Here is a 26,907-nt window from a genome sequence, read left to right as displayed (position 1 = left end):
TTGACACAGGAGGGATTGCCAGAGCAGCAGCCAGAAGTGGCATCAAACACACAGGGCAAGTCACAGTACTTCCCATGTATCCATCAGTCTTTCCCACTCGAGTATGAATCTACAGGACAGGAGGAGAAAAAGGAAGGTGCTGTAGAGGAGAAGGATGAAGGTCGGAAGGGGGAGAGGAAAAGAGAGGTTGGGGATTGATTTCAGGCTCAGGCCCAGGCACATGGTAGCTTCTTGATATGCAGGCTAAATTGAAGCAATTTGCACCTTTGCAGAGGAGGAGAGCAGGGTACCCTAAACAGTAGCTCACAACAGTTCTCCCATCTGCCATATCGGTCTCAGAGACATGGCGAGCTGGATGGGGAGGGTGACTTTGGAAAGGCTCTAGGCATGGCCCTCTAGGCATGACCACCCCTCCCTTCCCTCCGAGGAAAACAACACTGAGCTAGTACTTACAGCTGCAAAGACACACAAGAACAGAGAAAGCAGGTAGGGAAATGAGCTTTATGAAACCTCTAATGCTAGAAGACAAGGCACAAACATACCTGTGTTTGATTTTCTTAAGCCTTGTTAGCCACGTTTATAAAATGGGAACAACTCTTGACAAGGGGAAAAAAAAATATTTCTCATGTGCTGCTGGTAGGACATGAATAGGTATGACCCTCCTGCAGGGAATCTGTGGAAGGTCTTTAAAATGAATGCATCTTTGGACTTGGCAATTCCACATAAAACTTACCCTAGGAAAATGATCAGGAGTGGGGTAAAAGACAGCTAGCAAGAATGATCATTATTTGTTGTTCATTATTTGTTGAAAAACTAGAAATAATATAAACAACATAAAATAAAAATTTAGATGAATAACTATAGCACATTCATAAAATATAATGTCATATAGCCATTAAAATAACGAATTATGCTGGGTGGTAGTGGCTCATGCCTTTAATCTCAGGACTCAAGAGGCAGAGGCAGGTAGATATCTGTGAGTTCAAGGCCAGCTTGGTCTACAAAGAAAATTCCAGACAGCCAGAGTTATATAGAGAAACCCTGTCACAAAAAAACAAAAAGAAAAAATAAAACAAAACAAATGTTTTAAAAAAATGAATTCCTGCTCGGTAGTGGTGGCACAGGCCTATAATCTCAGCACTCAGGAGGCAGAGGCAGGTGGACCTCTGAGTTCGAGGCCAGCCTGATCTACAGAGCAAGTTCCAGGACAACCAGAGCTACACAGAGAAGCCCTATCTTGAAAAAAAAAAAAGATGATGCTGATGATGATGATGATGATGATGACGATAAATAAATTCCCCTTACATGAAAATATGTGTACTATATTGTCAAATACTAAATTGTGTGCATAATATGGCACTATTTTAAGAAACAAGCCTTTTATTTCAAATATCAAATGTTGGCCATCATATTACAGCATTACAACTCACAACTTTACTTATTTATCTATTTCCTTTAGTTAAGTGTATGTGTTTTGTAAAGGTGATAAAACATTACTTCTAAGATTAGTTTTAAGAATGAAATAAGGTATTTTTCTATTAATGTACTTTGGAGACTGAAAACTTACGAGATAACGGTTCCCGGCTGTGAGGTTCACAGTTTGGAAAGAGATGGTGGAATGTAAGATGACCATAGCATGAGACAGAATGTGGCAAGGGCTTGCAGAGAATGCCAAGCATCGCGTTACTTAGAAACACAGAGGAAGAAAAATTACTTCTGGCTGCTGAGGCAGCCACCAGATTGTTTGAGGTAAACACTGAAGAGTGGCTAGGGTCCTGTCAGGTAGAAATACAGAATGTGGGTATTGAGAGAACTTCCAAAGTGTGGCCCAGGTGTGGCAAAGGAGAGTGGTTCTGATTGGGTAGAGAGTAGTGGACTCCTTGGTATAGAGAGGAGGATGAATCTAGAAAGATGGGTCGTCAAAACAGGCACCCAGAAAGCTGTGCTTGGTCTAATGGAGTCAATAGAGTTCTTCAGAGAGCTTCCTGTCACTAGAGTTCTGAGCGCCTCCCATAGCAAGACACCGCTGGGCGTCTGGTGGTGGCGCAGCTGTAAGGCCATGGAAGGCCGTGAGTGCTCGCTGCTCGGAGATGAGTCACTGGTATGGACGCACTGAGGGTTGATGCACAGACCAGGAAGGAGTATGACAAGTGTGGCCAGGGAGGGTGACCTGTCTAGGATGTGCCACGGGGAATGGAAAGGAGGAAAGATGAGCTTTACCTCCGATTAGGAGGAGATCAGAAGGGATAGTGACAGGGAGTGAAAATGGCGTGGATCTTGGAGAGGAGGAATCAATCAGACATGCCTCCCAGGTTTGCAGCCTCAGTGCCCAGAGCCCTGGGACTCGTTACAGAGTTCGTGGACAAGGTTACATGGAGGAGGAGCATGGTGACGGGATGAGAGGAGTGACTGGACACTAACATTGCCCCCCATCCTCCACTGGTGCTGATTTCTCTGGCCTCTCTCTGAGTGACTCTCCCAGTGGCCAGAGAGACCTGCAAATGTGTCGCAGTATTCTTCATCTCCTCTTGGGAGGAGCGCGGGGTATGAAGAAGGCAGGGGGGTTGTTTGAACCCAGAGGGCATTTGTTAGTGGAAATGCACGGGCTACCTGTTTACTCTTGGAACATCTCTCAAGCTCACCCTATCCCAGCACACCCTGCCTTATTCTCTCTTGCAACCCGGAATTCGGACCTCCCTGAGGATCCTGGATGTTGTGTGTTTGCCACCCTCACCTCCCCAGCAATGCGTTGCACGTGTACACACACACACACACACACACACACACACACACACACACACACACACACACACACACACACACACACACACCAGGCAGGAGAGCCTTGTTGCTCAGGCAGATGTTTACTTTCTGTTTCCTGCTGCAGCCGCAGCCTAGGCTGCTTTTCTCAGCTCCGGTTGTCAGGCAGCTAGTTAATTGCATTCTTTACTGAGGTGCAAATGTGTTTTCACTAAGCTGGTGTTAACTAGGAAGAGGCTGCTGACGTTACAGATGCGCTTGCCTGGAGGACAGGGCTAAGGCTCTTGGCCGGAAGAACTGCCCACTGCTGCCCTGGAAGTACAGCCTAGAGTAGCCCCCGCTCCATCCTGGCTCCTAGCAGAGCCTCCTTGGATTCAAATCATCAACTCATCCACAGGAGAAAGTGATGCGGTGGTTGGGAAATATCTGGCCAGACCTAATGACAAGGCTGACCACCCAGACTCTGCCTCAGACATCGTGGTTCATTTCAAATACTGTGAAAATTAATTCCCTTGAACCTAAAAATAACCTTTAAAGGCAGGCAGCCAAGGCCCCCCCTTAGGCCTCCGGTTGTCTTTAGTCCTGGTCTACTCCTCTCCTGACTTTTTCTCCCCATTTCCTGCTTTCCTCAAGCCCCTCCCATCGTCCCCCAACCATTGTCCCTTCAGGCCCCTCGTCTAGGCCTTCTGGTCATCCTCTGGACCCAAAGCTCAGCATCAGATCGAAAGAGCATGCTGCTCACCTCCTTCTGAGTTCCCGTCTTAGAAGGTATCAGCTTTTCCTAGTGTCTAAGTTCACTCCTAGAGACCTTCCCGCCGCTGCTGGGCAGGAAGCTGTAGTCAGCCTGAGGTCAGGAAACCAGACAGGCAACCCCAACGACTGGGTCCAAGTTTGGGGCCTACAAAGCTGTGGGCAGGGCTCCGCAGCCTTGCTGAGGAGGGAGAGTTGAGCGGCGGTTACAGTCGGTTGGTCCGCAGTGGAAATAGGATCCATTCTTTCTATGATAAGACATGTCCTGGGGAGGAGGAGCTGGGTGGGAGAGCCGAGTCCTCCGAGGCGATGCCCCTCCTGAAACCCACTGTCCCCTTCCCTCTGCAGGTGTTCTCTCTGTGGCTGACAAGAAGCATTTCTGGCCCAGCTGGAAGTGAGAAGAGGGGGTGAGCCTCCTGAAGACCATCCCAGAGGCAGTGGCATCACCCAACAGTAAGGCATGCTTTTCTGCCCTTTGACGTGTGCTGAAGCCCCCTCCCCCCCCCACATTGTCCTTCCCCCAGAACCGCCTCTAGCACCCATCGGTCACTAGAGCAGATATTTAGCAAAGACAGCCTTGGACAGCAAACACTGCTGGTATTTTCGTGTCTTCTGTCACCTCCCCAGCTAGATGGATGGGCATTGTACACACCCGTGGTGGTGACCACATTTGCACAGTGCTGGAGCAAGTGTTACCCGAGACTCACCCAGGGATGTTGGTGACCAATGCCAGTCCCATAGTCAGAGACCCTTATTCTATGAAGTAGGTGAGGGCCCACACATACGCACCCCAAAGGACTCGATGAACGTGGAGGAAATTGTACCCCAGGTGTTTATGATGGATTTGGAGAAATAGTTCCTTAGACTGTATTAAGTACTTTGAATAGAGAACTCACATCCAAGCCTCTTAGCAGGTGTGGGTGTGGGTTTTATTGTTGTGGTTTGTTTTTTTGGCCTTTTAACTCCTTTTAGATCCCACAGACTTATGTAGCAGTATAGTTAGCAATTTAGAAACCCATTATCCAAAAGAACACCTTTTCTCTTCCTGTATGCTGTGATTGGGGCTGGATCTGTTATGGCGAGTTCCAGCCCCAACTCCCAAGAACCTTGTCTGGGATTTTATGTATTTCCATGATGTCTTAGGGCCCCTGTAAACCTCCCTGTCCATCAGCCTTCCTTCTGAGGTTGGTAATGATTGCCATGTTGCTCAGAAAAACCCGTTTCTCTTATAAAGAAAGAGAAAGTTGGTGGTACAAGCGGTGAACGTGGCTGACCCAGCTTCCCAAGCAGGTGGTTAGTGGTCACAGGCGATCAGCGATGACCATGTCAGAGAAGGAAAGAGCAGGCAGCCATGACTGTCTCACTTCCTGTCTGGAGGCACTGTGGTGCTGGTGTGGCGATGGGGTCAACGCCCTACCATGAGCAGACATCCACAGGGGTCAAGACAGAACTCCATTTTGGGGGGAAGTTCCCCTGAAGTCATGGCTGACCGTCTTTTTGGCATTGGAGCCTGGGCACACAATCATGGTGCGTATAGTTCAATGCACATAGAGGATAGGAGAAGACCTTTAGGAACATGGAGGGCACATGAAAGATAGAGAGAAAGCCTGAACCAGGCCTGCAGATGTGGCGAGCTAGTGTGAGGGTGTTGCCTCCTGAAGCCAAGTCCAGCGACTTTCTCTGGGATTGAGGAGGCACTGTGGCTCTCCCCATGGACTACCTGGTAGAACTCTACTCTCTCCTGGCTAAGATGGTTGCTAGACTCACCCAGGCCAGCCTGTGCCCCTGGGCCATCTTATAGCTGCTAGTATATGGGGAGAGGGTTTGCCTGACTGACAGCTCCTGCGTGGCTGTGTCCTTCTGGAGAATGGGAGGCTTCCACCAAGAAGATGGGAGTCGATTCAAACAGGAACCCGACCTCTAACCCTAGACTCCCTGACACACTGACTCACCACGGGATTGTCTCTCCAAGTGAGTGGCAGTGTGGTGTGTCCTGGAGCCTAAGCACAGTTGACACTATTGCTTGCATGGGTGCGACTGGCAAGGACAATTTTTGTAGCTAATGCTGGAAGTGTGGCAATCAGAGAAGCCGCCAGCTGTCTCACTTAAATTCTTAGCTCTCGCTCTCTTTTTTTAAAATCGTTTTGCTTACATAATCCACCCCCTTTTTATTTTCTAATTCTCTCCTTGCAGAGCTGGCAGCGGAGGGGAAGGGCTGGGGTGGATGGGGTAGCAATTACACATCAGTTTGGGGAGCATTTACATTTTGCAATTACAATTTAAAAATAAGTCTCGTTAATGATCTCCACGTGTAAACGACAAACCTTAACTGACATACATATTCTCCTGGGTCTGCCTGCCTGCCTTCCTGCCTCCACCCCCCCCCCCCCCCCGAGCTCAATGGAGGCACCGGTTCGCAGGGAGTCACGGAAGGGGCTACGAAGGCTAGCTCAGGTCTAATGGACAGTTAGGGCCATTGATGTGTGTCTGAGGTTGGCTAGAGGACGAAGGTGTGGCTAAGGGTATGCAAACCAAGGGCTCCGGTGTCTCTCTTCCTCCTTGTACTCATGCTGGGTGTTGGCTCATCCCTCTGGGATTCAGACTCACGGTCACTCTCTGTGTCCTTAGGAGGCACCATCAATGCTCAGAGCTGGAGAAAAGGGGGACCCCAACTGCAGGTGCTTTCCCAGGTGGGAACTTCCTAAGCCCTGTTGGGTAAACACATGGGTTCTAGTCCATCCCTGCGAACCAGTCAAAGCACTCAGGTGGTGTTGCACTATGCAGAGGAGCTGGTTCCCTACTCAGGCTCGAGAAGGGAACAGCACACCTTGTCTCTTCAATGGGGAAAGACGTGTCAGCATGTGTTGATCCAGTACTTTGATTCTGCAGAAACTCACATTTTAAATTGACTCAACAAAGGCTCATTTCCAAGCAGGGCTTTTTGTTGACTGCAGGACTGAGGCAGGCTCTAGAACTTGGGTCTTTTATCATCATTGCCCTTTGTTCCCCTCTCCCTTTCCTCCCCAATCCCTCATTTTCTCCCTTCCTCCTATTCTTTCTTTTATTTTTTTTCCCAAGAGGCGATTTTATTTATGTTACCCAGTCTAGCCTCCATCTCCTTCCCCATCCTCCCAAATGCTGGGACTACAGATATGGACCCAGCTCATGTAACTGGAACCGAAGTCCGTCACAGGGCTTTTGTGGTAGCGACCTCACAGAGTCCTGGTGCATGGGGAATGCTCAGAAAATGTCACCTCTTGTCAAAGGCCTTCTCCAGCAGCTCCAAAGTACCGCTGTCTACACCGAATCTGTTTCTTTCGAGCTATCACAGATACTAAGCAAGGGGAATCTGGCCTGATTTCTCCAGGCTTCACCAAAGTCCAGCCATCTACCTACTGGGCAGTTGCAAATGCTTCTCCTCTCCTGGAAGTTCTTTAAGAGCTTAGCACCAAGCTCCCAGTCTAGGTTTCCACTGTTTGCTGGGTGTTCTGCCTCATTCTGGGCAGTTCTCTTTCCTGGGCACTTCTTCGACTGGAGGCTCTCCTCCACCAAATCTCTGTGTAGACTCTTTTAATCTTTCAGACAGCTTCACTTGGGCCAGTCTGAGCTAATACTTGCAGTCAAGGGCTCACAGTTTCTGCAAGTCATTATGGCACAGACCTGTAATCTCAACACTGGGGAGGCCAATACAGGGGGATCGCCTACTTGAAGCCAGCCAGGGCTACAGAGCAGGACCCTGTCTCAAAACAATAAGAATAACAACAACAACAATAATAATAATTCTATGTTTGATAGTATTATAATATAAAATATATACTATGTGTGCATATAAATTTAAATCTTAACTGTATGAAACATATACAAAAGATATAAGCCGGGCGTTGGTGGTGCACGCCTTTAATCCCAGCACTCGGGAGGCAGAGCCAGGCGGATCTCTGTGAGTTCGAGGCCAGCCTGGGCTACCAAGTGAGCTCCAGGAAAGGCGCAAAACTACATAGAGAAACCCTGTCTCGAAAAACAAAAAACAAACCAACAAAAAAAGATATATAATATTGTATATGATGCAATTATATACAATCCTATATGATACTATATATACTATTTACTATATTATATATACTATATTATATATAGTATACCATATATTATCTATCATATATGCTAGTCTAGACTAGTATACATATTAAAATTCTAAGTTCAAACTTCTTTTCTCTTTTCTTCCATTTCCCTTTTTATTTTTGTGATTTTGAGGCAGTTTCTCACTGTAGCTTCTGGTTGGCTTGGAACTCGCTATTGTAGATCAGACGGGTCTTGAACACACAGCAATTCTCTCCCTCTGCCTCCTGAGTAATATTCCAGGCAGGCATACTACACAATGCTTGACCTTTCTCTTTCATCTTGATGGCATTTCTTTGCTATATTTTTATTTCTAATTTTGCAATGACTAGCCATGGAAACTTCATACTCTATATTATGATTCTAAACACTATTATGGTACATAAAATATAATGTTTTAGATCTATTTATTTCATAGTTTATATGTATGATTGTTTTGCTTGCATGTATGCATGTGTACCACATGCATGTCTGATGCTCTCAAAACATTGGCTCCCCTGGAAATCGAGTTTTGGATGGTTGTGAGCTTTCCTGTATATGCTGGGAACTGAATCCAGGTCCTCTACAAGAGCAACAAATGCTCTTAACCACCGAGCGAGTCGTCTTTCCAGCCCAAAATATGATGTTTTAAATACTATGTGTAATAATTTTTATTACATGATATATACATAATATATAAATATATAAATAAAATTTGCCTAAGCATTGTAGTATGTGCATATAATCCCAGCTCTCAGGAGGCTAAGGATAGGTCTAGAGTTCAAGACCAGCCTGGGCTACATAATGAGGCTCTGTTTCAAAAATGAAAATGTAGTGATGCATGCCTTTAATCCCAACACTTGGGAGGCAGAGGCAGGTGGATCTCTGAGTTCCAGGCCAGCCTGGTCTACAGAGTAAGTTCCGGGACATCCAGGGCTACACAGAGAAACCCTGTCTCAAGAAACCAAAAAAAAAAAAAGAAAAAAAGAAAAAGAAAATACTGTATTTAATAGTATTTAATAGTATAATATCTAGCACTGTACATAAAACAATTATATACTATTTCATATGGTATAACAATAGTATATTATCTACATTCTTTACCTTAAGACTTAGAAGATTTGCATTCTGTTGCATAAGTGTAGTTACCTCTAGATTCTGACTGGAGGTCAGTTGTAAGATTGAACAATGCTGGACAGTGGTGGTGCACACCTTTAATCCCAATACTCAGGGAGACAGGTAAATCTCTGAGTTCAAGGCCAGCCTGGTCTACAAAGCAAGTTCCAGGACAGCCAGGCCTACACACAGAAACCCTGTCTTGAAAACAAACAAAACAAAATGGAAAAAAAAAAAAGGACTGAACTATATTGGAAGGCACTGAACCCAGTGTGGACATGTCACTCAGCCATGTAATCTGGTTGTGTGTTTTGACTGCAGGAAGGAGACAGATCCCCCAAGGTCAAGAAGACAGTGGTGTAATGACCCTTCTGAATCTCCCTCTGTCCTTTTCCCTGCATTTCCTTAGGTGTTGTGTTATGCACAACTGTTGGTTTTCCTGGAATATCACCTCTAGATATGTTTTTTGTATTGCTGAATGGGAATTAAGGTGAGTTCTCACTAGCCAGCGTTGACTTCCTCTACACCCTTAGTTGACAGTTTGACAGAGCTCAGAATCTTCCTCTCAGGAAGGCTTTTTTTTTTGTTCTTCCATGCTAAGAATCAAATGCAGGGCTCTTCACACTGGGCAGATGCTCTGCCTCTGAGGAGCACCACCACTGAGGAGCACCCTTCATTCTCCCTCTTCTGTCTTTATAATGTTGTTCTGTCATCTTATTTCCTGCTTATGGACATCCATGGGAACTATGGGCACCATTCTCCTTCTTCTTCTTCTTCTTCTTCTTCTTCTTCTTCTTCTTCTTCTTCTTCTTCTTCTTCTTCTTCTTCTTCTTCTTCTTCCTTCTCCTCCTCCTCCTCCTCCTCCTCCTCCTTCTTAGTCACAATTGTGAGCTGTCATGTGGGTGTTGGGAATCGAACCCGGGTCTTCTGGAAGAGCAGTCAGTGCTCTTCACCTCTGAGCCATCTCTCCAGCCCTCTCTTTCAGAGGTTCAGTACTGGTATTGTTTTGGACCTGAAGTGTGCTTTGCTTTCGTCTTTCTCTTCCCCAGTCCTTGGGATCCTCTTAACTCTGAAGTTACCTGCTTGGCTTCAGCTCAGGGAAATTTTCATTTTATTATTTCTTTGGTCATAACCCCCCTCCACCACTGCAGTCTCTGTCTTCTCCGTAGGGCACATCCATTGCTCACACAGTGCCTGGAACCTAGTAGTTGGTTACTGACTCTGCTATTTGGGACCTGAGTTCCAGTGATGACCCTATAGCCAACTTGCTGCTTGATCTGGACAAATTTCTCGGAGAAATCAGGATTCCTGGTTGTTCATGACCTAGCTCTCTTAGTCCTCTGACAATTCGCCCTAAAACCCTGAATCCCCACTGCTCCTGAGCCCAGGGTAGAAGCAGTGAGTGTCTCGTCTGTGAAGGAAAGCTGGGGTACAAATCAGGACAGCATGGTAGCCATCCTCCTGCTGTGGATCATTGTTATGAACCCTCTATCTCCCCAGCATCCACTGTCCTTGACTTTCCCAGTCCCTCTGAAATGGGCTTCCTTACCTCTTCATCTCTCTCTGCTCATCCTGCCCACTCCCCTGTACTGGATGGTTTTGTGTGTCAACTTGACATAAGCTAGAGTCATCAGAGAGGAAGGAACCTCAGTGGAGGAAATGCCTCAATGAGATCCAGCCCATGGTGGGTGGTACCACCCCTGGGCTGGTGGCCCTGGGTTCTATAAGGAAGCAGGCTGAGCCGCTGTGATGAGCAAGCCAGTAAGCAGCATCCTTCAATGGCCTCTGCATCAGCTCCTGGCTCCAGGTTCCAGCCCTGCTTGAGTTCCTGTCCTGACTTCCTTCAGTGATGAACAGCAATACTGAAGTGTAAGCCTAATAAACCCTTTCCTCCCCAACTTGCTTTCTGATCACAATGTTTCGTCATAGCAATAGAAACCTAACTAGGACACCCCCACCCCCTTTTTAAGCCCATGCACGTGCATACATATCTTGTTAAAGAAATCATCCTGGTGGTTCAAGTCTCCCACTGGGATCATTTTCTCCCTTATACAAATCTCAGGACAAGGACTTAGCAGGTTGGTCTTCTGAGTGCCCCCAGAACAGAGACTCTGACCATACACAGCCAGGCATCTCAGAGAAGAAAGCACAGAGAAGCCTGCAGGGACCCATCCATCCCTGCTTCCCACTTGGTACCTTTGAGGGGTGTCATCTTGGATGAGAATCCCATTTACCAGTCCTTTCCATCCTGATGACCTCCCTCATCATTTTCCCTGCCTGCCGAGGTCACCCTGCTCTGGACAAAGTGAGTCAAGATGCTTATTTCCTTTACCTTTGGCAACCTGACCCTGAAAGATGCTCACATCCCAGGAGATTGGTGTCTGTTGTAAGTCGGAGCCTCTTAATTGGTCCTTGAGGACTAGTGGGCAAAATTATCTTCTCCACTCTTTCTTCCACCCACTGGTCCTTGCCCTGGCACAGGGGAGGCTTATCTTCTAGGAGAAAGAAGGGGAAAGAGAGGTGCAATTTTTAACTTGCTGAAGCCAGGGCTCGTTCGTTCTTTTCCATCAACATCATAATGATAGGAAATTAGTCGTCACTGCAAAGGTTCCGTGTGAGTTATACTTCTCAGACAAGTTGCTAGTGTTCAAAGAGTCTGCTGCCAATATGAAACACGTCTCCGGGTCTGAACGCAGCTGGACGGGCTGAAGCATGACTAAAGGTTTCCCTGGTCGAAGCCAGGGGACTACAAACTCCTTCCTAAGGCTGGGGTGAAAGGGAAGGGGGCTGGCAGGAGAGAGCCAGGAGCCAGTGGGAGGCAAAACATAGCCTGGTGCTCCGTCCTTCAGTCTAACAGCTGCCTGCTTTAGAGACTGTGAGTACTGACACTATTGCTGACCTCCGACAATCGCTGCCTGGAGTCTCTCTGAGCTGAGAAGAAAGAAGGCTCAGAAGAAGGCACAGCAGAGGGGGCTTCTGTGGGAAGAAACAACTAGAATTTCAGTAGATATGGCCAGAAAGGGTCACTTCCGAATGATGAAGTGCCCTGGCTTAAAACACCTAAAATCACTGAACTTTGGAAAGAAAGAGATAAGAGTCTCTACCCTTGGATCATTTTAGAATACAGACTCTTCTTGGTAACTGTGGATGGTTCTGGAAAGCCATGGTGGGATGGCAAAGAAGGCCATGTGGAGATAGAACAGGCCAAGTGCAGGATTCCTCTTCCCCTACTCCACCTAAGCCCCTACAAGACACTTGGGTCCAGACTGACATGGAGGCCCCTAATAGAACCTGGGTCAACGTGAGTCAGAGCTCTGGCCTCCTATGGTGGCATGTCCGGTCAGGAACAGGCAGCCTGGGGCTTGAGCCTACAGTGTGTGTTTTCAAAGTTCCTCCCAGACAGGGAAATACAGCACCAGGTTTCCAACTATGCATCGCCTTTAACCAGAGGCACAACCTTCAACCAGACATTCATTATCTCATGTTCATTCTTTGATTTCATTCTTTCCCTTCCTAATTGAGCACACAGTCCAGCGAAGGAGACTCCAGATCCACAGCTTTCAGTGCGCTAAATGCCTTCCATCTTTGTTTTATCATGCTATAAGACCCCTCTATTCTCATCTCTGGTATCAGCACTTTCTTTTTTCATCTTCTACTCATTCATTTTTCTATAAAATAACAAGAGCGAAATGCAGTCAAATATTTGCATACATTGGGACCAGCACTGCTTGCTACCAGGATAACAGCCCCAACAGGAAGGGACAGCAGGGAAGAAGCAGCCCCACTGTGGGAGATGAAACAGCCCTACTGTGGGAAGGCATGGGAAGCACGGGCACTAGCTGTCACTAAAGCCCACATGCTACACACAGACGACACCGGTGTTCTCCACATGGTGTGATTTTTAGAAGTCTGGACCACATGAAAATCAAAGGACAGCCTCGGTAGAGGGCCATGTCCAAGATGGCAGCTTGTTTCCATGACCGCTTTGCCTTCTCTATGCTTGGTCTCCTCTCCTGCTTTTACCCCGAAACATTCGTGCTTGAGGTAAGGGCACAATAAATGGTGGCTGTTATTCATCCCATATTACTGTCTTACCCTCATCAGAATGAATGACCAGGGAAGGGACTAACAAACTCGTTCTCACGGAGGTCTAAATGGCAGCCGGACCTAAAGGGTCCCGGATGTACTTGTTTTTATATTTTAACAGTAAGCCAAAGACGTGGATCTGTAGCCTTACAGGTACATACATGAGGAAGAAAAACCTGTGACCTCACATTACACACATTTTTACCCCACAGAAAATACCTAGAAAATGGCATCCATAGCCATGAGCTTATTTATGCTGAGGAGCAAAGAGGTCGCTACGCAAGAAAGGACATGTGGTAGAGAAGGGAATTTTTTGATGACTTAGAATTGTATGAAGCAACCTGTCCTGCTGTGGTACCCCATGTCTACCTGTTGCAAGGCTCTGAAGGATGCTGGCCTGGGTTGGAATGGAAAGGAAGGCTTTCATGGTCAAATGGTGCTTGGAGCAAAACTTTGATGAAGGAATTGACACAGTTGTGAAATACGAAATACGGCCCTAACTGACAAGGAACATAGCAAAAGATGCAGAGGACACAGCTTACGGGGACAGAGGACATGTTTGCCAGAAGGGGCATGAGTCTGGGGCCCAGGAACAGACTCACTTCCCCTCGCATCAGAGCTATCTTCCTCTTTCCTCTATGAGCTGTTTCTTGGGATATCAGGAATGTAGAGTCAAGGTACATGCCCCCATTCTGCGAGCAGGAAGGACCAAGGTGGATTCCACCTGAACCAGATAAGAACAGGAAAATTGATGACGCTAACCAGAGCCTGGCCCAGACATCAGTATGTCCAAAAAGTTGCTTCTTGGTCTTTTTTGTTCCCCCTGGAGGTGAATTTAAAGACTTGGGACCAGGATCACTCAGCCAGAGAACATAGGTCAGTGCTTCTCAGAGAGGAGAAGGCCTGGCAGTCCCTCCGTAGAGGCTCTGGCTCCATGGGAATCTGAGACTGTCCCAGCTCACAGGCTGAAGAGGCCTTGGAGTCCCCTGCTCTGTGCTCCAGTCCTTCCCTCCTTCCCCTTTTCCTTAAGTTGGTGGACCGCCCTCAGCCCTCAGACTAGTCAAGGGAGGCAGGCAGGGCATCAGGGAGGCAGCTGCCTGGCTTCTATCACGCTGGATCCCCAGCGTCTGAGCTGTTTGTCTCTGTTGAGTTGTGAACCTCAGGGGCCAGGCCTGTGTTGTTTTCTCAGCTCTGTTCCCGAAGCTGCCTGCCGCTGTCAGCTCTCCACAAATAACAATAAACCTGGGAATCGAGTTTGTCGAGGGGGACCTTTTTTTTTATTTCCTTGAGTCCCTGGGTTCATGTGTGCAGACAAGAGAGAACACGTGATGGCAGCTCAGGGGACCAGGCTGCATCTCCCCGGTGACCTGGCAATCGACTGTCGCCAACATCCCGTGGAGGATCTGGAGGGCTCTCCTCTGTTGCTAATCACTGGAGACGCAAAGGAAAAGACACATGGCTGAAACCAAGGCCTGAAGGCCTCCTTTGCCTCTTCCTCTCTCTCTCTCTCTCCCACCCATGATGTTTGGGAAGACTCGAAGGAGGCTAGAGATGAGAAAGTAAGGAGAGTAGCTGGGTGTGGTGGAGTGAGCCCAGCAGCTGAGGGCTGAGGCAGGAGGTTCTCAAGTTAGAAGCCACCCTCCTGAAGTGGGGAGGTGCTGAGGGCGGTGAGGAGGTACTGTCATTCTCAATAGTCCCAGGGAGCCTTAGCACCAACCTGTTTTAAAACAAAACAGAAAACAGAGGGTTCACCATTCTGTCTTTAGGTGAGAGGGCTGCCTTAGCGGTGGGCAGGGAACTGAGGCCCCCAGCCCCAGGCCAGCAGCTGGGCTTCCCCTGGCTTCCATTTCTGAGCCCAACAGGAGAGTGTTTGGGAAGGGGGAAACTTGAACATTGTTGACTTCAGTGAGGGTGAGGTTTAAGAGGCTAACAATACCGGGCTGGGGCAGAGTGGCACCCGCTTTTCAGCAGCCTAGCCCATGAGAAGTGCTGGAGCCACCCTCTGCTTCCCGGCAGCGGGGAGGACAAACCTTCCTCCTGGGATAGCGCTGAGAGCACCATGCTTCCCCTTACAGCCGACTGCCGCTCCCCCACCCCCACCCCCCACTTTCTGGTTTTGTGTTGTTGTTTTATTTTGTTTAAAGGAACCAAAGGGAGAAAAATTGCCAAGTTGTAAAGTGCTTAAAGAAGAGATGAGAATCTTCATCAAAATGCTAAAAGCTGGAGGGGGAGAGTAATGTGCAAACTCTTGCCTGCTATTTATGGGATTGATTCTCAGATCAAGAAGAGGCAAGCAGTTGGATGAAAGGAATTATAGTTAAGCTCCTCGGTAGGAAGATCTAATGGACAATGGCTGCTATCAGGGGGAATTAAATTGCTGTTTCAGTTTGTAAAATATATCAGCGGCTTTTTGAAGCCGGTGAAGGTGTGACAGCTACCAGGGCAGCGAGCGAGGGAGGCAGGAGCTAGAGGCTCCACCACTCCGCTGAGCTGGGATCAAATGGGAGCCCCTGAGGAAGGGGGCTCTGGACCCTGGTCTGGGTTTTCATGCCCAGCTGGAGGACAACGGCTGAACTGGAAGACGAGTTGAGGGGAGGGGCTAGCCAGTGAACTCCGGGCCCTCATAGCTGGGACCTCTGTGAGTGAGTGTCGTGTCCCTGCTAGTGACAGAGCATGACAGTAGGCTCTTCTGTGGGAAACCTGGCCAGACTGGAGTCCGAGGAAATTGAGTTCCGTCTCCTGAAGAGTGAGGAGGTTCTGAGGGCAATGATGAGGCACTATAAGTCTCAGTAATCCCCAGTGCTCCCAGCCAAGGCTAGGGGTCCAATCCAAGACCCTGTTTAATCAAATTCTCTGCCTTATGGAACCACTCAGCACCCCCTCCCCAATGCAGTAGCTACCAAGGGATACGGAGTAGGAAAATAGCCACCCCACACACTCCAGAGCTGGTTTCTAGAGCAAACTGCTACTCATCTCTAGGCTGGATCATAGATGGCTGTTCGGAAAAGACTCATTTGCTCACTTACATGGTGACATGATGTTATTCCAGATATGGGAAGACAACAAAGCGGACTTCGGGGTGGAGCAAGCTGGTACGTGGAAAGCCTTGGAAGCAGGACTGCTCCTTGGGGTGAGGAGCCCAAAGGAGGTCTGCATTACTCATTTGCTCCATGAGGCACTTAGGGCTGATGGAGGAGAGAGCGAAAAGGAGTTTCACATCTCCGAAGGAATCTGCTGCGGTCCCCACTTCGTTCCCTGGAGACCAGCATCACAATACTAGGGTGTGTGCCCTGGCACCACCTTCTATGCAGGAAACCCTAGAAAGGTAGCAAAGGAATATTAGCACAGTGAGCTATGGGTGGCCAGGGGGCCTGGTGACCCTGCTGTTATTGCCGCTTCCTGCTCAGGTCTGTGGACACTCACTGACTGTCCCGAGCAGGTGCTAGAGAAGCGGGCCTTGTGGCTGTGTCGTTCTGCAAGAACCTAGGCTCCAGGCCAGGGGCAGTGTATGTCCCGGGCCCTGAGTAATTGAAGAGCAAGCCATCCTTGGGACACAGAGAAATGAAAGGATCAGACCCGAGAACAAACCCTTCTCGGTTCCTATCCCACGTGTCTTTCTCTTACTGATACGACCACAGATCCTGTACCTGGTTTCCAATAGCCCCTCTGAGCTTGACCTGACTAGAGGCAGGACGGTTGCCCCAACATCCTGAAAGCTGAGGGAGGAGGAAGTGGTGTCTGCTAGGCTATGGCCTTCCTGTCACCAGACTTCAGGTCCTGGGGCTGTCTCCCAGGCTTAGCAGTGCTCTCATGAATCATCTTGTACAGCGGATTCTGCAGTGTTTGATGAGCTGTGATAACTCATGGGTCAGGGTCCTGGGGTACCTATGTCTTTCCCAAAGATTCTTTAGCTCCCGTCATAACGACCCTTCACGTCTCCCTCCTTTGAAAACATTTCACTCAGGAAAACTGACGTGGATGTGAAGTCCCTGTTCACATCTTAGAACTTTGTAGCCCAATGCTGAATCTCATTTCCACCCCATCGTCCTTCACTCCCCACTGGCCTCAGACTGGTCCCTGTCCTGTTCTCTATGCTGACTCCAGTCATCCATCCCAGAGACCACTGAGTTCCTGTAGACTCTCAGCTTCCAGTGTGTGGTTTCTAGCCTTTACTGAGTTTTGCAGAGACCTAGGGAGTGTGTGTGTGTGTGTGTGTGTGTGTGTGTGTGTGTGTGTGTGCCTGCGTTTCTTTAGATAAATCCACAGAGTCACATGAAATCAGTGACAGGTTGACACCGTTATTTCAAGATTCATCGCTCTGAGTTGCCAGCAGAGGAGACCTAGCCAATTCCTTCCCACCAACAACACTTTTTTTCCAGGCATAATTTATAGTACTGGGGTGAATTTGTTTCCAAAAGATGAATATCACACTATCAGCAACAGCTGCCTCTCATTTTTATTTGTTTTTAAATTTGACTCAAAGTCCAATTCTCTACACACATCCGAAGCTGTAAATCCTGAGGCCACTGATTACTTGATTTAGTAAACAGGTTATATTATATAACGAAATTAAAGAGGGGCCCTACGACGCCACCTACAGGTGGCTTCTGGGAAGGGAGCTGGACTGGAGTCTGTCACAGGGGACAAACCTGGTCGCTGAAGGAAAAGAAAGTATGACAGCGCCAAGGTTCAGGCAGCTGCCCCTGAGGGGGAAGCTAAAGGCGGCTGGTTACTAACGCAGCCTGTCAGCCCCTCCTACTGAGTTCACAGTGTTATTTCAGCCTCCTGCAAATCTGTCTAGACGTCAGGACTGCTGGTCTGGGCAGCTGCATGGAGAGGGGAGGCTTTGGGGATGCAGGTGGAGGCTATGGGCTTGGATAAGGGAGGGTTCTGGTTTTGCTGGCTTCAGGACCCTCCCCCACCTCCACTTGCATGTGAACTGGGGGAGGAAGGGAACCACTGACCCTTGGAATGAAGCGACAATCCAATTGTTGCCATTCAAGTTAGCAAGCATGTATGGAGGGCTAATTGTGAGCAATGATTTTGCAGATGTTGGGGGCTTCCTTTATTCTGCAATCCAAAAGGAAAAAAAAGTGGCTTGAACAAGAAAGTCTACAGGTTGTAGAATTTAGACTTTTGGACCCTAAGCACAGACTAGAGCCTGGGATTTAAGAGCTGAGGATGACCTTGTAGATCTTATTCAACTGATTTTGCAGATTGGGAAACTGGGACTCAGCCACAGAGTGAGACCTTCATAGGCTCTACTTGTACTGACCAAGGAAGCCCACGAAAAGACAGAGAGAGGGAGGGAGGGAAGGAGAGGGGGAGAGAAGAGAGGGATGGAAGGAGACAGGGAGGGAGGGAGAGAAGGGGAGAGAGGGAGGGAGGGAGGGAGGGAGGGAGGGAGAGAGAGAGAGAGAGAGAGAGAGAGAGAGAGAGAGAGAGAGAGAGAGAGAGAGAGAGAGAGAGAACACAGGGCTCCTAGAGGATGTTCTGGGAGCTCTCTTAACTGCTTTGCTTATTGGAGGGTGGCAGAACACCCAGGACCACGCCAACACTCCAGGAATGTGTTAAGCTCTGAAACTTCCCATGTTTTTCTACTTAGAAAAAGTAGGTAACATTACAGAAAACCAGTCCCAGAAGAGGAGAGGGTACTCACTTCCCAGAGCTAAAAAAAGATACTGGACCAACCAGATACGGTGGTGCACATCTGTAATTCCAGAACTCACTCTAGAGGCTGAGGCAGCAGGGTAGTGAGTCCAAGGCTAGCCTGGGCTACCTAAGGAGACCCTTGTTTCAAAAATCAAATATAAAAATGAATAAAACAAGACCAGAGGGAGTGGAGGAGGGGATATCACAGAGGAAGGAGACAGAACCATCAGGGTCAGAGGTGGAAGTGCCCCTCCCCCTGGTTCTTAGACCAGCCACCTGCGCAGCCTCCAGTCTGAAGCAGAGGAGCGTGACAGAGAAGGGCCAGAGCACATTTAGGCTTTCCTTCTTTCTCCTACCTCAGCACCGGATGCGAGGATACAATTTAGTCCCAGCTAGGGTCAGGGGCCAGGAACAAATGCTGTCAGGCCAGCTGGCCAGACAGTTCCCAATTAGACTTTGTTTCTCATCCTTAAGGCCTTGAGCCCCCAACCCCTACACCCCTGCCCAATTACTGCCCAGCAGCATTAACCCCTTGGTGCCCCAGGCCGTTAATGGAATGTTAATTGGTCTAATGGGTTTCATGTCAACAAGTCCTAATGAGCTCCTTCTAACGAGCTTGGTGATTTTTTTTTTTTTTCTAAGCCTGTGTTTATCAACACTCTGGAGCCAGTGCTCCAGTCTGAGGGCATCATGGTGCTGGCTGCTGGCTCTGGGGAGGGAGAAGGGCATCCTTAAGCTGCGCATTCCTCTTTCCCAAAGTGGAGATTCTTCTGTACCCGCCTTTGTGGCCCTAGTCCCCCACAACCCCACTTGGCTCCTGGGCCTGCAAAATGGCACTCTTGGCTCCTTTTGATGACGGTATCAGTGACACAAATGACCTCCTCCCGGATATTTCGTGAAGTCGAGCGCCGCACGGGATTCCCCCACCCCGTAGCTGCCTTGTAATAAAGGTTTCAACGTTAAAGAGAAAATTCTCAAGCAGGGTTTGCAGAACAAGGAATTCCCCAGGGTAAAGGTTCCTCAGCGCCCTCCGATTACCGCCTTGGCTGTGGTCCCTTGAATGCCCTGGTGCGGTGTCTGGTAACCGAAATGGGAGGGCCTCCGGACAGGGCTAACCCCGCAGAACCGCTGAATAAAGCCCTGGAGCCCTGAGCCCTGAGCCCTGAACTGGGCCCTCTTTCTGCAGCCAAAGAAACTGCAAAGGGCAGGTTTCCCCAAAGGTTCAAGACCCCAGCTATTTCTGAAGGACTCCCCCACATCCAGACCCTGACTGGATGAGAAAGGTCCCCACATTCTTCTCCAAGGTGGGGTCCGTGCCCTTTTGAGGAGGATCAAGCAGGATGGGGGTGCATGTGTGGGTGGATGGATTAAGGGTACAACAGCAAGCCTCCTGAGATGAGCGTGGGGTGGGGGGCGGCTCATGGCAGCTGAGCTCCAGAGGGTCAAGTTTCCAGAAGCTTCTGTGCTTGTAGGAGCTGAGAGAGTAACTTAAGCCTCTTTTGAAAAGGCCTCCGGTTCTCTTGCGGGGGAAATCCTTAGAGGGCAATGGGCAGCGAGTTCAGGGCTTATGGTGACTCCAGAGAAGGGGAGGGGTCCGAGCCGTCTAGGCTCCCTGCTGCCCAGGATGGCAGGTTCAGAACTGAAAAATGTCTCCGCCTCGAAATTCTCCTGTTTGAGTGTTCTTTGCCTTGACTTCACTATGAGTCTCTCATGTACAGAATGAAGTTTAAAAAAAAAAAACACCCTCACCCAATGTTAAAAGAAACAGTTGCCCCAACAGGCTGAGGAAAACCTTCCTGGATTTTTCTCCAGCGGTCTCTGCCCCGTGCTCCCTCTTCCGGAGACTTCTGGTATTGCAGCCCTGCAGCCCTTTCAGTCACTGAACAAGATTGGTGTTGGGGTGGGGAGCGCGGGGACACCACCTGTCTCACTCCCATCCACCCCACGACCCAAACCCTAGGCCCAGTCAAAGCTGCTTTATCTGACATAGTCTGAACATCCCCCAAGATCTCCATTTCCTTATTCTCCAAGGGTTCAAAAGAGAGCTCCTATACTCGTTTTAGTATCAAGTCTTTTGGGGGGAACGGAAGGGGTAGGGAAACAGGGTCTCACTATGTAGCCCTAGAGGCCTAGAAACTCGGTATGTAGACAAGGCTGCCCTCAAAACTTGCTGTGATTTCCTGCCTCTGCTTCCCAAGTGCTAGGATTACAGATGTGTGCCACCACACCTGGCTCTCTCCAAGATTCTTCATTTGCAAGGTCTTTCTAATGTCTCAAGAAATTTGCCTCTGGGCTAGGGATGTAGGTCAGTGGTGGAGTACACACTCAGAACAACACAAAGTGCTGGGATTCCTGTCCATCACTGCAAAGGAGGAGGCGAAAGAGGAAATGATCTGCCTCCTCCTTTTCCTTCTGGAATTCTCTCTGGTCTGCCCTTGCTTACTATGGCTAACGACAACCCACACAAAGCCTGGCCATGAAGACAAACCTTGATCATTTTCCAGACAGAGGAGATAGGCTCTCTCACTCTTCTCTCTCCTAGGCTCCTGTGCAAAGGATAACCTGGGTCTCAGTGCCCATCATGTTGAGATGGACCCAAGGCAAGCCCAAGGGTCTTCTGAGGCAGGTCAGGATTGGAGAGACGTGCAGGCCTTGCAGCCAAGGTGATCTCTCTGCCTAGGACAAACTGTTGCTCCCTGCACTGTCATCTCTACCCGCCCCCCACTTTCCTCTCTTCTTTCCTTCCAAATGATCACCTCCCTCTACCAACCATACCCCCTGGAGAGAAGATCTGGCCTCATTCATCTATCCTGCCTCACTCCTTAGCACAGTCCCCTGCACAGAGTTGATATGTGATAAGCATCTGTTGAATGAAACATGACTCCCACTGCTTTGCATGTGCTCTTGAGGTCCAAGCATGCCTGGTACTTTGGAGACTCGGGTCAGGCAGGGTAGTTCTTCCTCTCCTTTCCTGAAAAGAGCAATAATAACAACAACCACACACACACACACACTCTAGAGACCCACATGTTTTTTTTTTTAATGGCAGCTTTAAAATGCCTTTACGTTGTTGCAGACCTCAGGTATGTGGACATTTTGGAAGGTCCTGGAAAGGGGGAGACTGGTGGAGCCCCTCACTCCCCAAATGCCCTCAGGGAGAGACGGTGAGATCTGAACACTGACTCACACGGGCTTCTAACTCACCAGACCCCTCTGCCCAGGAGACAATTTCCATCCCTCCATGTTCTTAGGATTTTCCTGCCCCATGCTGAACAGTGCTGTATCAGCAACCCGGCTGTGAGTATGTGTCTCTAAATATTTCAGGGCATCCACTGCAGCTCAGCATCTCTCTGGGCATTCTGTTTCCTGGGTGGCACTGCCAGGCTGTCTCCACTTACAAACTATGGTCTAGTTCAAGGAGAAATCTTGATGCCTTAAGGGGGCAGTTCATTTACTGGTAATGGGGTGCAGTGGAACAGACCTGTAAAACACACACACACACACACACACACACACACACACACACACACACACACACACACACACACCTACCTCCTGGCCTGTCTCCTCCTATGTAAGAGGCATTCTGGCTCTATATACTGGTGACTCTATATTGAACCAAAACTAAAGAAAGTCCTGATCACAGTATTCACCTAAGAAAACCAGGAAGTCATTAATGCTTTCCTGTTCTTTCCCTTCGCAAAAACCTGCATGCACATCTTGAAGAGGGCAGATGGCCCATGTCCCTTGCTACCACTAGGGGGTGTGATGAGCACACTTGGGAGGGTAAGCCTGGGGCTTGGAGACCCTGAGATGGAAGTTGGAGGTAGATGGGCTTCCGGCCTAGGGGAATGCTGAGGGATGGTTCTTCTGGATGCCTGGGAAGGGTTGAGCAAGAAGCGCCTTTGTCGAAGTGGGAGAGATGAGGTAGGCCGGCCACCAGCCAAGCTACCCAGTGCCTCCTCCTTGCCAACCAGGTCTGAGTTGATGCTGAGCAAAGCATCCCTGCAGGGTACAGATTGCTTTACATATCATTTGAATATTACTTCTTTGGAGTCAAAATAGCACTGCAAACCCCTCTCTACCCAGCCCCCTCCCATAGTTCTGATCTGTTCCCCGGAAGAACCGCCAGACCCTGCACATCCCATCCAATCCAGGTGTTCCAGGTGGAAAAACAAACAACAATCGTGGATCTCCGTTAGTTCCCTGGGCTGTCTGTACTCTGTACTAACAGCGCGGCCCCTTTTCTTCTGCCCACAGATCCTCCATGTGAATCAATCCCATGATGCAACATGCCTCCCCAGCCCCAGCTCTGACAATGATGGCCACGCAGAATGTCCCTCCCCCACCCTACCAGGACAGCCCCCAGGTGAGTGTGCCAGGGAAGGATGGGGAGGTGTGGTAGCCTTGGAAATCCAATGTTGAGGGTGGAACTGGGATATTCCAGGGCCCCTGGCAGGCCTGCCTCAGCTTTAGCCTGTCAGCCCCTGGGGAGGCTTCTCTGGATAGAGTCTGGTCTGGTGAATACGGATGCTTGGAGAGTCATTGGACTTGACCAAACCCCAGGCTCAGACACTGCCTGGGTTAATTGTGTCACCAGGACCATAGTCTGGAGTTGTGATCATAGATCTGTCTGCCACTCTCACCCCGCAGACATTGAAAAGAACAGCTAATGCCCTTAGTCCTGCTCAGGGCAAAATTCACACTGGAGATCTGGGGACGCGATGTGCACAGTCTGCCTGTGAGGGTTAGGAGACTTCCCACTTAGCCCACTACCAGACCTCCCTTCCCCAGTGCCCGGCTACCAGCTTGGTAGAAGAATCTCTCTCTCTCTCTCTCGGGGCTCTGCTAGGCTTCTGCCTAGAAAAAACAGGCTTCTTGGTCCGTGACTTCAATTTCCCTCCCCCAGCTCCCATCATTACTTCAGCTCCGTGTTCTTCTGAGACTCCTTCCCTAGCTGCAAAACCTGTGACCTTCAGCAGCGGGGTCTTCCCAGTACTTTGGTTCCCTCTGGGTTTTTCTTTTGCCGCCCCCCATACACACACCAGCTGGAAACGTCTAGCTTGTGTGGATTGGGCTGCTGCAGACCCTGAGACCCTGTCCCCTCTTGTCTCCACTTTCGGGGCCTCTCACCAGCCTCTGAGTCTCCAAAAGCGTGAGCTCTGGGGCTGTGCTTTCACAGGAGAGTCCCTCCTTTTGGCCTTTACCTGGTGTTCTCCTCCTTTCTCTAGGAGGAAATATGGCCAGTCCATATCAGTTCAATAATTACCTATTGGGCACGTGTCTTGCAAACTGCACCCTTTAGAATGTTACCTTGGCATTTAACCAAGGGAAGCCCTACTGTGCATTAATCCACCTTCTTTGCAGCAATCATCCTCCGACTTTCTCCATCCCTTGCACACCAGCATTTCAAACATAATCATCCTCACGGACCACATGGAAACGAGTATTCAGATGTGGAGACAGGGCAGGGGACTTTGTTCACATTAGGACCTATGGCCTCCTGATGCCCCAGCTTAGTGTAAGCCCAGAGGAGCTGTCCTGTACACAACATCACTCCCAACTTCTGGGAAGTGGCCAGATGATGTGAAGCCACTTTGCTTTTGACTCCTCTCCCCAAAAAGTACAAAAACCCTCATCATTCAGTGACCTCCCAGCACTCGTCCTTGAGTCTCCAGGCTCGCTCTACCCGGGATCTTTCATGTTCCTTCTCTGAATCTCTTCAACTTTAGGAGATGGGATGAGGATGGAGGCCACGGAAGAGGGGTTAAGGCAGCGATGGAGTGGGCGGAAGGCACCAGGGGGTAGGGTTTCCAAACAGAGGCTCCAGCAGCTTCCGGTTCATGGGGGAACAGCTGCTTTCTCTGGTCCTGCGGTAGTGGCCTTTGGAGTCAGATGGCCCCAGAGGTCCCTTTCCCAGTCTTTTAGGGCCAGGGTGGCTCTCCCGCATGAGCTTGGCCACTAGCATTCCGTGCAGTTAGTTCCCCTGCCTTTCTCCCTCTCGGCTTTCAAGAGCTAACTCCAGCTTCTCGGGGGGAAACTCCGCTCTATTTCTCCTGTAATGTCATTATCCTAGAGAAGCAGCTGCTCTCTGGCGCGGTGTCTTCTCGGGAAAGCCTGGCCTTCTAATAGGACTGTGGGTCAGGCACGCAGGGGACCCGTCTTAAGTGGGGACTCTCAGGAAAGGAGACCCACTCTTTCTCTACCCCTTCAGGTCTAATCTTGTGACACCACTCCATGTCACCTCCCCGGAAACCCAGTTTCTTTCACAGGCAAGGAATGGACAGTCTCTGATATGGAGTCCCCAAAATGAGAAAGGGAACGAGAAGCAGAGCCGCTCCTCGGAGACCCATGCAATCGTTTTAATAATGTTCCCGTTGTGCTAAGGGCTAGCAATACTGAGCGTAATCTATTCAAATGCACAGGAGAATGTCACTTTGGAAAATTAGGAATCTGCATTAAAAAATTCCCAAGCCCCGGACCTTCTTTATAATAAATTAGAATTTTCTTCCTAGGCAAGTTCTTAACTTGGCAATTTTCATTTTGAAGTTTGGGGAATAAAGTTATTAAAAATGAGGAAGACTTTTTTTTTATTCCTTTCCCATTTTAGTAGAGAAGCATTAATGGTTATGGCCCCATGCTATTTGGGCATAAGCCAAAGTGGTATGATGGCTAAGTGGCTTCTAGCCTCTCTGGGCTGTTTGAGTTTGTCTGGGGGAAACTCTGTGACTTCTCATAAGGACATCATCATCCTGTTTATTATGCTCCAAAGACTGACTGTATATTTAGAAATTGTGAAAACAACAACCTAGTAGGACCCTTGAAGCAGACTACTTCCTTCCTCCTTCCCGTGGCTTTCTGTGGAGTTCTGTTGAAGCAGCAGTGCCCTCTGCTGTGGAACCACAATACCTCAGACTCTGGTTTCTCTTTAGATCATTCTTTAGTACATTTTTGTCTTAAAAAAAAAAAAAAACTCAATTCCAATATGCTGTGCCTATGCCTGTGATCCAGACCCTTATTTTATGCACTAAGGAGATAGGGGTGGATTGTTCAAACTCAAGAAATCTGTAAAGATTGGTTAGTGAAAATGTTGTCTATAGGGAGGCTGGATATGAAGGAGATGTATGGAACCTCAGCTCAATGCATCAGGTTGATTCCTCTACATTGCCAGGGGTGGGCCTGGCCATCACAGTCCCTGGGATTGTCACAGCCTCCACTGCTACCCCAGAACTGCTGCCAGCTCTAATGGCATTCTCAAAGTCAGGTGCCTTTATTACGTATTCGTAAAATACCACCAAATGTCACTCTGGTCTCCTTTCTAGAATTCTCCTGGTGTCAACCACCCTGTGACTCCTTCTAGTCGTATGCCCTTCATTCATATCTCTCTCTGCACCTCGGAAATACCTCGATGTCTTCCTGTTCCTTGCCAGACAGCATATGCCCATGCAGCGTCCTCCACCGTGCCAAGTCTCCCTTCTGTAGCTCCACCAGCAATCCCAGGAAACGGATTTGCCAATGAGGGCAACAACGTCTCCACCCTTAGGCAGCAAGCCCCACCCTACTCTTCCTCAAGCATAGGCACATGCCTACTGTTCCAAAAATGTTCTTGGTGTACAGGCAAGACACATATTTAAATCATCTGGTCTACCGGTGTAGATATTCAATGTTTAATACTCTCTGTCTGCACATCCCCTGCAACCCGCTGCGTGAAGGTTTGACCAGGAAGCAGAAATCCTAATGGATCCTTTTTCAGCTCTGGTGGATGTGGCGCTCAGTGGGTAGGGAGATTAGGGATAAATGGATAGACAGGTAGCTGGGAGCTGACCCTGAATGGCAGCACTTGCTCTGAAAGAGACGTTGGCACTTTCCTCAGGACTGGCTTCCTCGTTCATCAGAGAGCTTAGGATGGCAGAATGAGAACTCAGCTTTCGGGCTCAGCTGGGGAAGCTTCCTTCAGAAGGAAGCCCTTTGATGGAACAGAGTCCCACTGCTTTATCCCCCTGCAAAGAGTAAAGCGAATGGTGTCAGGGACACAGGGAACTGCACTCCTAGATCCAGGGTCCAAGCGGTGCTTCCCCACCTGCCCAGCGTTCTCTCTTGCCCTGCTTCCTCTCTCTAGCCTAGCCCTGATGCTCCCAGCAGAACCAGGGGTGCATCAGGCCTGGGGAAGCTGGCCGGGCTTTGATCAGTCATTAGGATCCCCATGCCGGTTTCATTAACAAGGCAGAAGGGGGTGGATGGGGCCCCTGGCTGTGAATGGCCTCCATCCAGGCCATGCAGCTGTGCCGGGCAAGCGGGTTCAAATGTTGTCACACTCCTTTACATCGCTCTCATCTCTTTAAGGCCGGGAGCCCCCTGCCTTGCCGAGTCCTCTGCTCAGCTGCCTGTGAAACACATTCACTTTGCAGCACAGAGTTAATTCATCTGCTTTGAAAGTTCCCCTAAGCC

General features: G+C 49.1%; 1 protein-coding gene across 7 annotated transcripts in view; it reads left to right on the top strand.

Annotated features, from left to right (window-relative positions):
• Positions 1-26,907, top strand: part of Pknox2 (PBX/knotted 1 homeobox 2) — a 274,475-nt gene that overhangs the window by 169,742 nt on the left and 77,826 nt on the right. For 6 of the 7 annotated variants that reach the window (XM_076576015.1, XM_076576016.1, XM_076576018.1 and 3 more), the window contains 2 exons: positions 3,859-3,963; positions 22,720-22,828. In XM_076576015.1, the coding sequence (XP_076432130.1) occupies positions 22,742-22,828 (87 nt within the window). In that variant the 5' untranslated portion in view covers positions 3,859-3,963; positions 22,720-22,741. The remainder of the gene's footprint in view (positions 1-3,858; positions 3,964-22,719; positions 22,829-26,907) is intronic. The other variant, XM_076576020.1, reaches the window with a different exon arrangement.

This window comes from Peromyscus maniculatus, chromosome 7 (assembly GCF_049852395.1).
Source record: "Peromyscus maniculatus bairdii isolate BWxNUB_F1_BW_parent chromosome 7, HU_Pman_BW_mat_3.1, whole genome shotgun sequence".
NCBI lineage: Eukaryota > Metazoa > Chordata > Mammalia > Rodentia > Cricetidae > Peromyscus > Peromyscus maniculatus.
The sequence above is the reverse complement of the archived record's forward strand: the minus strand, read 5'-3'. Positions and strand labels throughout refer to the sequence as shown.